Below are 16,727 nucleotides of genomic sequence, written 5' to 3' on the forward strand. Positions count from 1 at the left end.
TTGGTATTGACAGCACTTAACTATATCCAAGGTAAATCATTAACAGTGCTTCCGAAGGACCACATATTTTGACAGAGAACAAATATACAATAAAATATGAAATAACATATCCATTAGTCATGCAAACATTACTGTGCAGTGTAAACCTTCTTTTATAGATTAAGAACAAATTACTTGGCATCTTGTATTCTTTGTCATTTATTGGTTGTGAGCTGTAAGTTGTTAGGCTTTATATTAATAAGCCCTTTTCTGTTTCTGTCTTTGCAGAGAGGAACATAGAACTGGCAATAAAAGGACAGCTTCTGGAAAAATTTCCAGAGAGCAAAGTATCTTTGCCACAATTGGATAGTTCTACTTACCTTCATACAAATTCAAACAAACTTGCTTGTAAGTGATGATTAGTATACATGTTGGGATATGGGCTTGATGAGTGAGTAAAATATGGGATCCTGATTTAGGTAGAGAACAATGGAGTATTAAGACCAGAGTCAACACACAACCTGCCACACAAGTGTAGATTAAAGCATTTATTTAGCAAGAAAAATTTGACAAACATCCTGCTCACACTACCAAAGCTTAAACATTTAAAAGGAGAAGACATTTTTACAACTCTGGAGGTGGGACCTCTCAGTCAGAAGAGCTTAAGACATACATTTCATAGTTTCAAAGCTGCTCTAGACCCTGGCTTGATGATGCCAAACTTTTAGCTTTCAAGTTTGGATCTCACCTCAACCTATCAGATTCTGCTGATGGTGCCAAACTGGCTAACCTCTCCTATTTTTATGTCTTAGTCTGCTTGTTAAGACCCTTTCCTTCATCTGATTACTTAACATATCCTGTCCAGAAAAAATACAACAAACACTTCTAACTCAACTAGATCAATTTGAAATTCAGCCTTCCCCCTTTCCTGAAGCATTTAATCACCAGACAAGCTGAATCTTTCAATACTATTCACAAAATTAGTAAATTTAAAAGCCTAAAAGCAGTTAGCAGAGATTACCCACCTGCAGTTTTGGATAGTGGATATGCAGAAAAAAGTAAATGTTTTTTTTAATGTTTTTTGAATTAAGTAAACAATTTGTTTTGTTTCAGTGGAGGCTGCAATGCAAGAAATATTAGAGTTTAACAAGGATTTACTTCCAAGTCATAGAGCAAATCTACAACAGGCATTGAAACTTGCAAGTTATCAGTTACAACAAAAACAGCTACAACAACAACATCAAGCCAATGCGCTTGGTAAGGAATGGGTTAATAGTGTGTACAAATATGGCATTCAGACTCTTTGTTACATTTCCAGTTACCCTGTGAGTATGCTGTTATCATGAATTATTTGATTATTTTAATCAAATTTCTGTGCAAATATTTTAAATTATTCACATCTTTTTTTCCAAAAAATCACTTCAAAGTAACTTTTTCTGATTATTTGAACTTTTGTCTTCCTGAATCCACCCTTGCATCTCCTTGCAATGTGACGTTTAACATTTCTAAGTTATTTTTTAAAACAGAGATGAAAAAGTCTTGATTTCTCACTCTATTTTATTCTTCCCATCTCCATTTGGATATTGTCTTATGTCTTAGAATGCTTTACTTTAAAAGACCACCCATTGCATTCATAATCACAACGATACATCCCTCTAGATCAATAAGCAGGTGTATATTTTCACAGCTTTTCATGGGAAGGGGTGGGGGGTACCCTGTTCTCCACACTGAATCTGCCTAGTGTGCAGTAGAGTCTTTTCAAGCTCCCAAGAGCTTGATTTTTCTAAGCTTCTTATCCCTCACCAACCCAACACATCCTTAACACGGATGAGAGGCCATTTGCATAGGGAAGGGAGGGGGCACAAGACACAGCAACACTGAATAGAAGGGCTGTTTCAGTGTTGGTCCAATTCACTCCTTTCCATATAGGGAAGGCAAGGGCCAGGGCCAGAGAGACACCATCTCCCCAAGGAACAAGTTCTAGGATGGCACACTTTCTAGCATTCATGGAAAGACCAGAAACCTGCAATGAGATGAGCCAGAGGTGCAGATAATTTCATTCTGCCAGCACTACTTCCATTGGATACGACACCTCACAAACTAAAAAGGAATGGGTGTTCACCCTGTTGTGAGAAACTAGACAGGAGCAAAGACTTGTGGGAAGTTGGCTGGACTCCCTCAGTTTTTCCTCCTTTCTAGACACAAACAGTACATTCTTCCTGGCTATCCTGACTTGGCCAAGTTTTTTACTAGTTTCTGAACCCCCTTTTTTTCTTTAGGTTTTCCTTATTGTCATTTTTGTTTTACAGTTCTTTGTCCGCATGTTGTGGTTTCTTCCACAAAAAGCCCCTTTCTGTTGCTCTGTACGTTTGGTTGTTCTGCTTATTTGCCACCCTTCTTTTATTCCTTAGTTGTTTACTTATAGCTAGATTTTCCAGAATGGGTGCACTCTATTTCTTTACCTCAGCAGCCTCAATGGCTGCTGCCATTTCTCTAGGGTCATAACTGTATTTATTTATTTCATTCTGAAATAATGTGTGTGTGTGTGTGTGCTACTTGTGTGACTGGTGGTGTGCTGTTTGCGTTCTCCTGCCCTGATTTGAAAACAGCTTGGCCACCTCCTCCTGGTTTGCTGTTTTTACACCAGCAACAGAGTGAGTGCTCTTATTATGTCCCTGCCTGACTGCTTCTATTTGCCTTTGATATTGAGCCCTGACTGCCACCTGGTTTGATTTGGAAGCGACAGAGTGCCTGCCCCTCGTCCTTATCCTCCTGGTTGGCAGCTGTGACAAGGAGAGTGTGTGTAGCTGCTGTTTTCCTCCACTCCCAGTCCACAGTGTGGCAAACAGTGTGTGGTTTGGCATAAGGCTTTTGTCTGCTTCTTTTCTCCTGGTCCATGGAGTGCAAACGGAGACCTTTGGGGCTGAATTTCTATAATCTTCCTCTTAACAATAAGAACAACAAACATTATCTTCTCGAAACAGGAGATGTAGAACACCATTGCTGTGCATTACTGTAGCTGGATACCTGAAATGCTAACCAGAATATAAGGCTAGATATCACACATTTTTTCTTTTAAAAAAGCTATTTATATTTTTATTTTTTTAGGCTTGCTTTTCATTAGAATTATTGGATTGTGCAGTCTCTCATACAAACTGTTTTGTGTTTTCATTTTCAGTTGAAAAGTTCAGAAATATGCCATTATTTTTTCCCCAACCACCTGGGACAGCTAGGTTCCAGGACTATACTATACCTGTTCAAAAATCAGGTAACCTATGAAGTTGGCTGTATAAAAAAAATATTCCTAATGGGGGGAGTGTATCTCATTCATACTGTAGGTTGCATTTGTTCTAGTAAAAACCATGTTTGATAGTAATGTTCCAAGGGAAGGGCATGTTCAAGGTGTTATACAAACAATTACAACAGAACTTAATTCATAAAAACTCTGAACAAAATCCTAGCATTTCTAGCTAAAAATATATGCCTCAAGTGTCAAAAGCCAGGGTAAAGTAGTGCATCATGGGCATGTTGCACAATTAAGGTACCAGACACACCTCTGTGGGGACGGCGGCCAGCAATTTATGGACCACCACAGAGAATGTCTTCTCCTGGGCAAGCACCTCATGAGCCTCTGGAGGTGGAGGAACTACCAAGAGGGCACCCTCTGCCAATTTGAGCACCTCAGAAGATTTATAGGGAAAGAAGCAGTCTTTCAACTACTACAGGTGAAACTCGAAAAATTAGAATATCGTGGAAAAGTCCATTTATGTAAGCAATTCTTTTTCATTAGCTACTGGAGTTTAATACAGTGGTGCCCCGCTAGACGAATGCCTCGCTAGACGAAAACTCACTAGACGAACGGCATTCACTAGCGGAAGGCTGCCTCGCAAGACGGGGAAAAAATTTTCAGCGCGAAAACCTCCGCGCTGCATTGCCGCTTCGCTAGACGAAAAATTCGCTCTACGAAGACACTCATAGAACGAATTATTTTTGTCTAGCGGGGCACCACTGTATATGAGATAGACTCATGACATGCAATGCGAGGTATGTCAAGCCTTTGTTTGTTATAATTGTGATGATTATGGCGTACAGCTGATGAAACCCCCAAAGTTGAAATTGTGAATTTGGGGTTCTCATCAGCTGTACGCCATAATCATCACAATTATAACAAACAAAGGCTTGACATATCTAGCTTTGCATGTCATGAGTCTATCTCATATATTAGTTTCACCTTTTAAGTTGAATTACTGAAAGAAATGAACCTTTCCACGATATTCTAATTTTTCGAGTTTCACCTGTATTTGGGGCCTGAGTCATTGAGCACTTTAAATCAACCCAGGAAATAAGCTGGTTACCAATGCAGCTGTTTTAATACAGGGGCTATATGAGATCTAAGTGAAAACAGTCAGTAATTTTGCTGCTACATTTTAGACCAATTAAAGTTTCCAGGTCATATTCAAGGTTAACCTCATGTAGAGTGCTTTGCAATAATCCAATCTGCAAGTTACCATGTTAGCCAATTGCCCTGTTAAATGTTTTGTCCCACACTGCCTCAGAAACAAATAAGGGAGGGAAATCATTTGACTTGATAAAGAAGGTTTTCTTTGCTTTCGATCAGTGGTTCCCAACTTTTTTTGGCCATACCCCACCTAAGCATCTCTAAAATCCTGATGCCCACCCCCGACATATAATTCTTATTATTCCATAAGTATTTAGGCTTCCTACTATTCACGTGGAGAAAGCCTAAAAGGCCATTAGCTTGGTCTAAACAAGCTTCAAAATTGCCCCCCTTAAAAATCAAATTGCCCCCCTGTGAAGTGTGCACGCCACTTTGGAGACCACAGCTTTAGATTTATTAGGGAATGGCAGACTGTGTCTCTGTAGTCTACTTTATACATTTATGCATTCACAGTATCTCTCACCCTGTAGTCACCAAAAAACGTATTGTTATAAACTGTTCCCATAAAAGTGATTATAATTATTTTTGATCAGTTACAATGACATTCCTGTATTCAAAACAACATTGTGTTTTAAGTAAAACACAGTACAGTATTATATTATGTTTTTATATATTTCCAATGCAGGATGGGAAACAAACCAGTTACCACAAAAAGACTACATCCAGAAGCTTGCATTATTAAGACGAAGGATTTTGGGGCCTGAGATGAAAGGTAACTAATCTCAGTGGAAAAGGGTTGTATATTCACTTTGTATTTAAGAGGGCAGGTTATCTTCTAAAATTCCTACAAAATGTCAGGGGAGGAGAAAATGTCTTTCTGTGGGTTGGCAGAATGGAAACCTCATACCACTGAAAGGCAAGGAATTTCTGGCTGCTGCAATTTCTATACTGCATTTGCAGGACAGTTTATAATATAAAAACACCAAAATACATAACATAGTAAGAAACAGAAACAATACCTCCACCTGCTTTGAAAGGCCATAGAGTGTTTAGTTAGACAAAGGCCTGGGAGATTAGGAATGTTTTTGCCTGTGCAAAATGAAGGCACCAAGTGGGCCTTAGATGATGATCCTGTTAGATTTGTAAGTCAGTTGGCCCATACCTGTTAGACTTAGACCACCTCACACTCCTGCCAAACTGCTGCTGAGTCTACTACACATACATATATTCCTTAGAGAAAGTGAGGGTGGATGAGCCATGCTTTAGGCTTGGACCACCCACTTGCAGCTGATGCCATATCTAAATAAAATCCAGACATGGGGTGGGGGTGTGTGCTGTTCAATACATGGCCCAAGCACTAAGTGCAATTTCACCTTTTTTCTCCAAATTACACGAACAGATTGCAGGATCCAGGCCAGTTCATATGGGGAGGGGTGATCCTTAAGGTATTGCAGTCCTGAGCCATTTAATACTTTATAGGTCAAAACCAGCATTTTGAATTTAGAAACTAATTGGTAGCCAGTGCAGTCAGGCCAGGATTGGTGCTATATACTCAACCTGCCTTGCCCTGGTGAGCGACCTGGCCACTGAATTCTGCACCAGCTGAAGTTTCTCATCTGTCTTCAGAGGCGGCCCCATATATAACACATTGCAGTAATCTAACCTAGATGTTACCAGAACATAGATGACAAGTGGCACTGCATTGGCGACATAAGAAAATGTTAATTTTAATATTATGGCAAGTCAATTTAATACTATAAAAATTAACCCTTTCAAGTATCCAGATAAAATTAATAAATATCAGGTAGACTTTCAAATGGTATGATAAAGTAATGTGGATTTTATTTTGTTTTGTTTTAATAGGGGGAGGTCCTTCACCAGTCACTCAGGAAGACATTCAAGATCAAGCAGAGGTAAATAACTACAGCTTACCCTAGAAAACTTAACATTTGTGAGATTCCTTGATAGGGATGACTCCTCCTATTGGGCCCTTAGAGCCTTTTCATCTTCTCTCCAGGAGGAGGAGTCCTTCCCATCAGACTGACCCTGCCTGTAGTCAATGAATCTGAAACTGATGAAGCACAGATATTTTAGAGTTTCCTATTAACAGAGCATTCAGTTCACAACTGCAGCAGGCACCAGATAGCAAAATAAGATTTGCATATAGTAATCTAAAATGTAATCTTAAATATAGGTGGATTAACTCAGTTGTAAGTACACTGAATAATTGTGTTTTATTTTTTAGGACCTAATTGTTATTTCTGGAAAAGGATGCAACCCCTACAGAAAAGAAACCACCTTCCCAGTCATAAAGCAAAGTTCAAAACATAAATGACCTTATTATTGTTTTTAGAGATTGGGTCAGTGATGCAGCCATCTTATACAATTCATCTTTGCTGATCTGTGAAAAGGAAACATGAAAAACTATGCTGTTGTATGAATTTGTTCTGAGAACTTAATTGTACTGGAACAGCAGTTAAAATATATGATACCTGAACCACCAAAGCTCTAATAGTAGTAATTTTTAAAAATGGTTTAACAGATCATAACTAGGTTATTTGTGACCAAAAGCTACGTACATTTTTATTTGGTTATGGTACAACCAACCCCCTAATCAGATTTTTGAAACCAACCAGATCCTTTGCCTTAGAATTGATAACAAAGCACAACTAGATGTTAGAAGTCACATGACGCCAATAGGGAGTGAGTACTGCTGTAATTCATGTTAGCTAAAGTACAGAAATTTGCACTATACACATGGTTAGGTAGCCTAGTTATCAATCACTTTCAAGTATGCTTAGTAGTAGTTTGGTTCTTTGCATACGGAGGATAGCATCAGTAATACCCTGTACTGGATTTTATGTTCCTGAAAAATAAAGGTAGCTTCTTCCCTACCCCATAACAGTGGTGGGAAACCTCTGGTGCATAGGCCTAATTAGGACTGCCAGACCATTTTGGGCATACTACGCCCAACTTTCCCTGGCCTGACATCAAATATGGTGTCAGATGTGATAAAGTTCAAGGTACAGTTAAAAGGAAAAACCAGGACTACACTCTTAAGTTTGCTCCCAGTTTTTCTTTTGCATCAAATGGCTATGCTTAACTACCTAGCATTTGAATGCTCAGTTTCAACTCGGTGATTATTTCTACCTTCAACACTCACAAAGATTATCTACAATTCAAATATATCAGGCTACTTGGTCAGCCTTTTTCAGTTGGTGCACTGACAGTCACTTACCAGTACCTACAGTGACAGTGCCTGACTTGCTCACCTTGCTGCAAAGCGGACTACATAGATGTCTCAAACCAAACACTTTAAAGAGACAGGCCTCCGGCACATCCTCTGTTTTATTTTCCATGGGCCACCCACCACTTTGGTCTCACCCCCTTGTGAAGTGTTTTCTAAAGGGAGTTGTTCTTCAATGTCCTTTGTGGCTCATCATTTTTCCTCCTGCCTGCAGGAGCTTCCCTTCAAACCACTATAACAGGTCTCCCTCAAAGTTATGTATTTTAAAGTTCTTTCTCTCATGGCAATTAGCTCAGCTCAAAGATTTTCTGAGCTGGGAGCCTTATCTGTAGCTAAACATTTCAGCACATTTCATGAAGATAGGGTAGTCCTGAGGATGGACCCATCATTTTTGTCTAAGGTTTGTCAAAGCTGCATGTTCAGCAGGAGGTGATCCTACCTTCCTTCTGCCCAAATCCTAGGCATCCCTTAGAAAAGGCTTGGCTCTCATTAGATGTTCACAGAACAGTGAATGTATACATAAGCAGACAAAGGGCATTAAATCCACTGAATCCCACTTCAAATCCTTTCACCCTTCCACAGTGGGTAAAAAGTGTCTGCAGCCACAGTTTCTAGAGATGGATCAGGGCATACAGTGCTATGGCCTATGAGTTGCTTAAACTTCCCAGGTCAACAAATCTGGCAGCGCATTCCACAAGATCAGTGGCAACAGTGGCTGCCTTTTCTTCTGATGCCTCTCAAGTAGAAATCATTAGAGCAGCAACTGGTCTGTTCCTAGCACTATTATGAGGCACTATAAGATGGGCATGTTTGCTTCAGCAGAGACCACCTTTGGTCCTGCATCAGGTCCTGCCTCATTAATTCTGTTGCAGCTGGGACCCACGCTAATTGGGAAAGCCATGGTATGTCCCAACCCAGTGATTGCACGATGACCGACTAGTATGAGTGGTACTCACCTGAAGTGTAGATTTGTGAGGTCATCACTGGGGACTCACTGATATGGGCTGCAACTGAAATTCTTCCTATATGGCACAATTTTATGGTTATTATATTTTGAGTTAAGCTGTGGTTGATATTATTGATATTGTTGGGAAGTGGGCTTTTTTCCTTGCCTTTTCCTTACTTGTAATGTGAGAGTCTGATGACGGTACAAGCTTGGCAAGTCCGCAAACTGGGAGCCCTCCCATTTCCCAAAGAGCTGTTCATTCCTTCCTTTGACACCAGAGGGAGCCATAGCCCAACACAGTGAACGCATGGTGACCTCACAAATCTACTCTTCATGTGAGTACCAATCATACATTTTCTTTCACTGTGCTTAGAATGCACTCCTGACTTTTCTTTAAAAATTATTGTTTTATGCTATTATGATTGGTATTTTTAATAGTATTCTTATTGTTGTTATTAATTTTTTTAACCACCCTTCACCTGAAGAGCACAGGGCAGTTCACTACATAATTATGAACCACTTTGGGACCCAAGAGCCCACAGATATGCTATTTATTCAGAATAAATAAATACTTTCCCCAAAGCAAGTCCAAGTTCTATAGTGATTACTCCTAGCATTAATTCTGCAGCATTAATTCACCAAACAATTTAAATAAATATGGCTTCAATCTTAAGCCCCTTCTGGGAGTAGCAGGGGTGAGCAGGCGTACTCAGGGTAACCAGGATGGAAGGTGGAGGCAGAGACAGATTCTGCTGTAGTTGTCACAGGACAGAGGACCATAATGGGTTCACTGCCTGTAGCTAGACTGGTTTAGGAACCAACAGGTCCCTGAGTGGCCCATTTCCACTCCCACCCCCCAAAACACTCTGCTACAGGGCTTTACTGGCTAATATAGCACTAGTGGTAGGTTCCACTTGCCCTGCTTTTGGCAGGTGCAGTGAGGATCTCTGGAGTGTCACTTCCCACGTTTCACACCCCAGCATTGTGGATCAGGGCGTAGGATTGCACTTCAAGTGTCAGTTTCCTGCAGCAGTTGAAAAGAAGTCTGGAATAGCAGTTTCCAGCCGCTAGAGTCTTCTTTGGTAGGAGATAACCACATTCAAACCTTGCTCAGCCATTTAGCTCCCTCTCAGCCAATAGCAACTTTGCAAGTGAGTGTGAGGTTAACCTCTTTCTGAGCTAATTTTAAGTGTTATAAGAAAAGGAAACCACATAGAGAATTATTAACAGTTTAAATGCAATATGTTACTCAGAAGTTGTGGGTGATGGGAAGAAGGGGGACGGGGAGGAAACCAGTAGAAAGTCCCTATAAGAGTATGCTAGCATGCACACACAACTGGTTCAAACTGCAGTTAATTGCATTGGACTGAAATAATCAAATCCAGGCTTGTGATGTGAATGTCTTAACCCACATGTGTCTACCACACATGTATTTCCTCGACATACAGCTCCGAGAGGGGTAGAACCCTTTGCATGGAAACACTACATGTGTCTGTTAAAAATGTGTGTGGCTTTAATTCTTATGCTAAATAAAGAACTTGCACACCTGGAATTAGAAAAAGATTGGTTTATTACACTGAACTAAAGAGACTGTGTGTTCGGATGCTGCTTCATAAATCATTATGACTTTTCCTTTGGGGTTTAAGTACAGTTTGTCTCCCACTATGTTCTATGAAGAGGACTTCCCGAGCGAGGTAATAATGTAACACTCAAGTCTTTTGTACCATTGTTTACTTATTCCTGCTAGTTTTACCGTATTTTTCGCTCCATAAGGCACACCGGACCATAGGGCGCACCTCGTTTTTAGAGGAGGAAACAAGAAAAAAAATATTTTTCTGGTTTTCCTCCTCTAAAAGCCCTGTTTTTTTGAGGATCAGCTAAAAGTTTTGCATCTTTTTTTGCAAAGGGAAAACCCCTGTTTTTTTGAGGATCAGCTAAAGGTTTTGCAGGTTTTTTTTGCAAAGGGGGAAAAGCAAAGCTCCTTTTGCAAAGGGGGAAAAGCAAAGAGGAAAAGCCCCATTTTTATGGGGTTCAACTCACATTTCTGCAGCTTCTAAAGGAAAGGGAGCCTTTTCTACGGTTTCCAGACAGATAATCTAATCAGCCAATCACATGTCGCTGGGGAAACAAACAACCTCCCTCTGCAGCACATTCAACAAAGGAAGCCTGGGCAAGAGGGCGGGGCTGAAAGGGAGCCAGGACTCTTAACTCTCTCCCGATCTGAATCAATTTGAAGTGCTCTCCCTTAACATGGAAGACAAGGAACAGACTCCATTTGAAGATCTCTTCCTCATCACAGTTGATCAGGAATATGAAGATGAGCAGCAAAGTCAGTCCTCCGGGAATATGCAGGTAACCTTGGATGAGACAGCACATGGAAGAATCCCAACCAAGCCTATGAAGAGGCGCGTGGTGGTGATAGGGGATTCCCTACTGAGGGGTACAGAAGCAGTGATCTTCAAGTATTTTTTTAATTAAAGATTTTCTTGATTTACAAAGGTATGTGTGATGTTTCTCGTATTTTTCCCATGTAACATTTTTACAAATCAGTTTTGGTTGTTGAGACATTAGGAAGTAGGAAGAAAAGGGGGAAAGAGGTGGGTAGGATGGGGTGACGATGTTTTTCTTTTACTTAATACCGTATATATAGGGTTTGGTGTCAGCGTTGTTTGTGTAGGTTCTCTGTTGTTCGCTTGTGCTCCTTTGGCGGCGAGAGAGGTCAGGGTTGGCTATGGTGGTCTTTGGTTTCCTGTGTGAGTGGGGTGGGTGGGTGTTTTTGATAAGGTTAGCCATATTGATTTGTATGCCTTCGGTAGATTTTTGTCATTGTCTTGTTGGGCTGTGTGTGTGATGAAGGGGAACCATACCGAGGTGAAGGTGTCGTCTTCTGTTTGTCCCCGTGTCAGTTTCAGCTTACTGGTTAGTTTTTTCCAGTAGGGCTGTTTCCCATACTACTTGGTACCATTGGTCCATGCTTACACCTGACAAGTCTTTCCAGTGTTTGGTTTATGTTTCTGGCTGCTGAGAGTAGATGGGTTATGAGTTCTTTGTGGTGTAAGTGGGCATTGTTGTCTTGGAAGATGTTTAGTAAGACCAATTCTGGGGTGATTTCTAGCACTTGCTTGGTTATCTTACATATTTCTCGTATGGTTGTTGTCCAAAATAGTTGGATTTTGGGGCACTCCCACCACATGTGAAAGTATGTGCCTGTGGAGGTGCACCCTCTCCAGCATTTTGGTGAGGTTCCTGGGCGTATTAGTGCTAATTTTATTGGCGTTAGATACCACCTGTAGGTTAGTTTTAGGCAATCCTGCTTTCAAGCTCTAGAGGAACATATTCACTCCAGGAAAAACCCCTTTACAGGTAAGCCCAATTTTTTCTCCCTCTAGTGTTACTTGAATATTAGATTATTATTATTATATAACTAAAACCAGAATGTTCCTCCTCAGCATTTTGATTGTAGTATTTATTTGCAAGACTACGTCTTTTTAGAGATTCTTAGGTCCAGTTAGTATGCTTAGGGCTGATCTATTTTAATTATTAATCTAATGTCTTAATTCCTTTTAGTGTTCAGGTAAGTTATTTCTAGTAGATAAATTGTTTTTACCTCAATCTGACCGGTTTCTTCAAGAAGAAGAAGAGTAGATTGGATATGATACCCCACTTTATCACTACCCGAAGTTGTCTCAAAGCGGCTAACATTCTCCTTTCCCTTCCTCCCCCACAACAAACACTCTGTGAGGTGAGTGGGGCTGAGAGACTTCAGAGAAGTGTGACTAGCCCAAGGTCACCCAGGAGCTGCATGTGAGTCTACCGCTCTTAACCACTACACCACACTGGCTCTGTACTAAGTTACAAAGTACAGAAAGGAAATTCAGGTGTGATGTTTTAAAAGATTTTTTATTTAATAAATAACTTCCATGATAGCACTGTAAAAAGTGAACATTTGTTAAAATAAAAGGCACTTAAAATAAGAATGTGGATAGTATAGAACACAAGACAGAATGGGCAGCGGCAAATATACATGGCACATCAAACAATGTTATCTCAGAACTGAAAGTCATGTTACATGACAATTGTGCAGTCTTAGCTACAATATGAAGGTAAATTTACAGCCAAGACTGCAAAAAAGTTGTTTTTACAACAATCATCTTACACAAAATGAATTCAAATACATTAACGAAAAAGGTGACAAAGCACCAGGCTTTAACCTAAGCAAAAACATTAGAAAAACCACTACCCCCCGATGAATTAAGGCCCTTATGCATTCAGAAGATGTATTGGTAGACTTCTTTTCTGTACCAAAGTCAGGATTTGAGTTTACAAAGTAAAATTCTTTTTCGGTCACCATGCAGCAATATCATAAAAAAGAATGGCAAAATATTAAAGCTATTATTCTGAATCTATTTTTCCTTCCTATTTCTTATACACAACCCCTGACAGTTTAAAAGGCATCTGCACATATTAAATTGTCTTTTAGATCATGATTTCTGTCTCATTAAACTTACTGCATCAAGTAAGGTTAAAATCTTGCGAAAAGTTCATTATTCACAAACTAAAGTTAATTTTGTAATTTACAAAGAATTATTTGGCTTGCATTTTAACTGTGCAAACCAAAGCCCTGATGTGCCTGTAAAGAAAAACTGATATAATATTAATACTTAATGGCTAGGCAGAACCCTTATACTGGTTACTTTAGCCATTTCACTCCAGATACAGGTCAGAAAGGCACCATGTGACCTTAGTTGAGGAGGCTATGCAGTGTCAAGTTTTATTATCAATCTCCTGGCACTATTTGCAAAAAGAAAAAAAAACCTTCAAAAATTAAAAACATACTGTACAGTTTTTAAAATCTGCATAGAAAACAAACATATATGTAATGTAATGAATTAGTAAATTCATTGCGATATTGCTCTAAAGCTATGTTACTGTGACTACAAAACTGCTACATTGCATACAGTGTTGTGGAGTTAGAAAGCAGTTGTAGAATTAGAAAGCAGTTTTCATTTCCCCTCATATTTAGGATTCACCACAGTTGTCACTGCACTCTTGTAGATAGGATTCTCACCCTAGAAGAAAAAGAATTATTAATATCACAAATGACATAAGAAATCTTACTGTAAAAGTATTTAAGAAGCTCGTTTACTGGAAGCATTTCCACACACAGTCAAACCAATCCAGAAATCCATGTGCATGTTTGACCCTCAACTCTTGCAAAGGATTACTGAATTGTAACAGGCAAGTATATGAAAAATAGCTAAAGATAATCTAGCAGCTTTAGCTTTTATGAAGCATCATGCCTTGTATACTTTTTTAAATAATATGTAAGAGGGTTAACACATACGGATGGCAAATCGATAGAAATATACACCTGCTAATGTAGTGAAAGCTTTGAAGGCGTTAGGCACATGCTTTTTAAGGACAGGTGCTTTAAGCGTTTCATATCTTTCCTCTACAAAAAAGGTACATGGGATTGTACCTGGAAAATGGGTTGCATTTGTACCAATGCAAAACAAAATAGTGGTATCAGGATACTCACAAACTGATTGCAACCTTATTATTCACAGAGCCTTAAGAGAATAGGCAAACAGAGGCTATGATAATTTGATATACAGAAACCTGTGGCTAATAAAGGTCAATATTTGTCATAATTTTCATTTATAACAAGAACTGTTCATACATTTTATTCTATGAGACACACAAAAACATAGCACAATCGTGACTATAGCCATTCACATCCTTAGTTACTATTGAAGTGAGTGAACTGGTGGGCTTACTTCTGGCAACCCCTGTGCTACAGATAATGTTTCCACACCATTAGAAAGCCTATTACATGCAGCTTTGAACTGAATTCATAATTTCTGCATGTCTTGGTGTGCCTGGCAAATGGACCTTTATATAAAAACATGCAACACATCCATACACATGCATGCTCTGGAATTATTGTTTATGCACTATTCAGAATGTTTTAAACTTGGAGAGGGGGGGCACATAATAAAATTAAAAAAGAAAAGAATAAAACTGTTCTTCCAATGTAGCAGTTTATACGCCACACTAAACTATACCAAAGCTTTAGTGCAAACACGTAAGTGTGTGAGCTTCTGGAGAGGACATGATGTGCAAAGCAGGCCAACCCAACTAAACATTTCTTTTGAAAGGACAAGACAGAGGCAATTCTGTTGTCTCCCTGCTTTGCTGCTTCAAAAGGGACTTCAAAAAGGCAAAGCAAGCACTCATGGCGATTTTGAGAGCTCTTGTAACAACAATTCATGCCTCTCAACTAGCAATTTTTTTTCCTGTGAAGTGAAAATATGCAAGAGGAAGGATAGACTGTCCAAGGAAAATTAGCAGGAATTTGATAACAGAGCATTCAGAAATATCTTAGCTGGTTTCCTGGAAGCCATTATGCCTCTGGTACCCACTTGTGCAGATATTGGAAGAGTGGCAAACAGCGTAAGAGTGGAAATACATGACAAAGCCAGCATAGCCTCATGATGGCTTCATATTACAAAGGAAAAGAGAGAGCGCTCAAAAGCACCACTTCTGCAGTCTCGTGTGAAGAGGGAACTACAAGGTCCTTGAGAGATCTGTGATGCTACATGACAAGACTGGTACTCTACAGTATGGGTTCCCCTTTGCATATACTTGGAAGCTTCTAACTTCTCTTTCATAGCTTTCTAGGCAAAATTCACTGTCTGTAAAAATTGGCCTTCCTTCACTAAGCTTCTTGGTTTATAAAGTGAGTTAGAAGCTGAGGAGTCAAAGTTTTAAGTGTGAGATGGGGGAAAAGAAAAAGGAAGATGTTGCATAAGTCAAAGCCAACAGCAGGATCACTTAACACCAGCTTTAACTTAAAAATCCAGTTAAAACTAGACAAATTTAGTCTTAAGGAGTTGCATTCAATGGACTTTAATGAAAATGCATTAAGCAGGGTGCTTAACACTTCTGTTGATGTTAATTAAGTCCTAATACTACTTGTATTTGACTATAATATGCCCGTATGTCAATTTGGCCAGCTCCAGAGGACACTAATCTTGGTCATTTGGTCTATCCCAAAGCCCCCAATAGTATTGCTATTCTCAGTTTTCAGGGGGAACAGAGGCCTGCAGGCAGTGAAAAGAATTCTATTTATCTGCCCCACTTTTTTTTAGTGCAGCCCCATTAAGTGCACCTTGCCTGAGAGCCACCAACATCCTGAAGCTGGCACTGCACATATGCTGAATCAAGTTGTTCAGATCTTACTAAGAAGGGGACAGGGCCCTAACGTGCAACCCTCATTATAGTTTGGTCATTATTTCCCCTCATTTAAGCTCCACTGCATAATTCATAAAAAAGCAGCTGGTAAGAGTGATTAGTTAATGGCACATACAGCGGACTTTGAAGAAAGTGACATGCACAGAGAAAGAAATGGAAAGGAAAATACGAACGGAAACTTAGAGACCAGCTTTACATCCATAGTTTGGATTCTTGAAATTATTAATAGGACTCTTGTATATAGGATTTTCTTGCTGAAGGTAGAAAAACGGTCAATGTGGAATGCAGAATTTCAGTGTACCAGTTTCCAAATAAGGTTTTCAACAATTCTTTGAAATATGACATTTCAATAATATATAGTATTGTGCTGTTTTCTGTACCAACTATACATACTCAATGTATACACAATGTATTAACAGAAACTATATAGCTCAATTACATTGTAGCTAAGACCCAGGGAATACTTGTGAGTAACTTAATGCAACCATTCTTACTTCAAATGTTTGGTCTCCATCTAAAAGTCCTGGGTGGCACAACGAAAGCCTCAAAGCCAGCCATGAGACGATACACCTGAGTATCTGTCAAAGTTATCCAGTCCAAAGACCACTAGTTTTTATTGCAAAGTTTAGGTAGAAGATCCAGAGAATCACTAAACCAGGCTGTCTGGGCTTATTTCTAGAGCAGCAGTTCCCAATTAGCCAAGTACTGCAGACCTCCCCTTTTTCAAAAGCCAAGCCATGGACCCCATAATTTTGAAAATTTTGATTTCTCTATGGTATTTTTTGTTATGTAAATTGTGCTGTGGATTACACGGACCACTAACTGGGAACCACTGTCCTAGAGGGATGGATGTCTAAAATGTCTGAAGTGTACAAAAGAACATTTGCTGTATTCTCCAGGTG

The 16,727-nt window shown here is 39.5% G+C and overlaps 2 protein-coding genes across 3 annotated transcripts in view; one reads left to right on the forward strand and one right to left on the reverse strand.

Moving 5' to 3' along the window:
- Positions 1-6,883, forward strand: part of CCDC7 (coiled-coil domain containing 7) — a 162,308-nt gene extending 155,425 nt beyond the window's left edge. The window contains exons 70-75 of the mRNA XM_033165967.1: positions 268-387; positions 1,093-1,236; positions 3,158-3,247; positions 5,064-5,150; positions 6,242-6,291; positions 6,624-6,883. Coding sequence (XP_033021858.1) covers positions 268-387; positions 1,093-1,236; positions 3,158-3,247; positions 5,064-5,150; positions 6,242-6,291; positions 6,624-6,713 — 581 coding nt within the window. The 3' untranslated portion in view covers positions 6,714-6,883. The remainder of the gene's footprint in view (positions 1-267; positions 388-1,092; positions 1,237-3,157; positions 3,248-5,063; positions 5,151-6,241; positions 6,292-6,623) is intronic.
- A 5,569-nt stretch (positions 6,884-12,452) lies between these two features.
- Positions 12,453-16,727, reverse strand: part of ITGB1 (integrin subunit beta 1) — a 35,809-nt gene continuing 31,534 nt past the window's right edge. The window contains exons 16-17 of one of the 2 annotated variants that reach the window (XM_033166139.1): positions 15,999-16,079; positions 12,453-13,640 (exon numbers count right to left, since the gene is read on the reverse strand). In XM_033166139.1, coding sequence (XP_033022030.1) covers positions 16,005-16,079 — 75 coding nt within the window. In that variant the 3' untranslated portion in view covers positions 12,453-13,640; positions 15,999-16,004. The remainder of the gene's footprint in view (positions 13,641-15,998; positions 16,080-16,727) is intronic. The other variant, XM_033166140.1, reaches the window with a different exon arrangement.

The sequence above is a fragment of the Lacerta agilis genome, chromosome 12, assembly GCF_009819535.1.
Source record: "Lacerta agilis isolate rLacAgi1 chromosome 12, rLacAgi1.pri, whole genome shotgun sequence".
Classification (NCBI taxonomy): Eukaryota; Metazoa; Chordata; class Lepidosauria; order Squamata; family Lacertidae; genus Lacerta; species Lacerta agilis.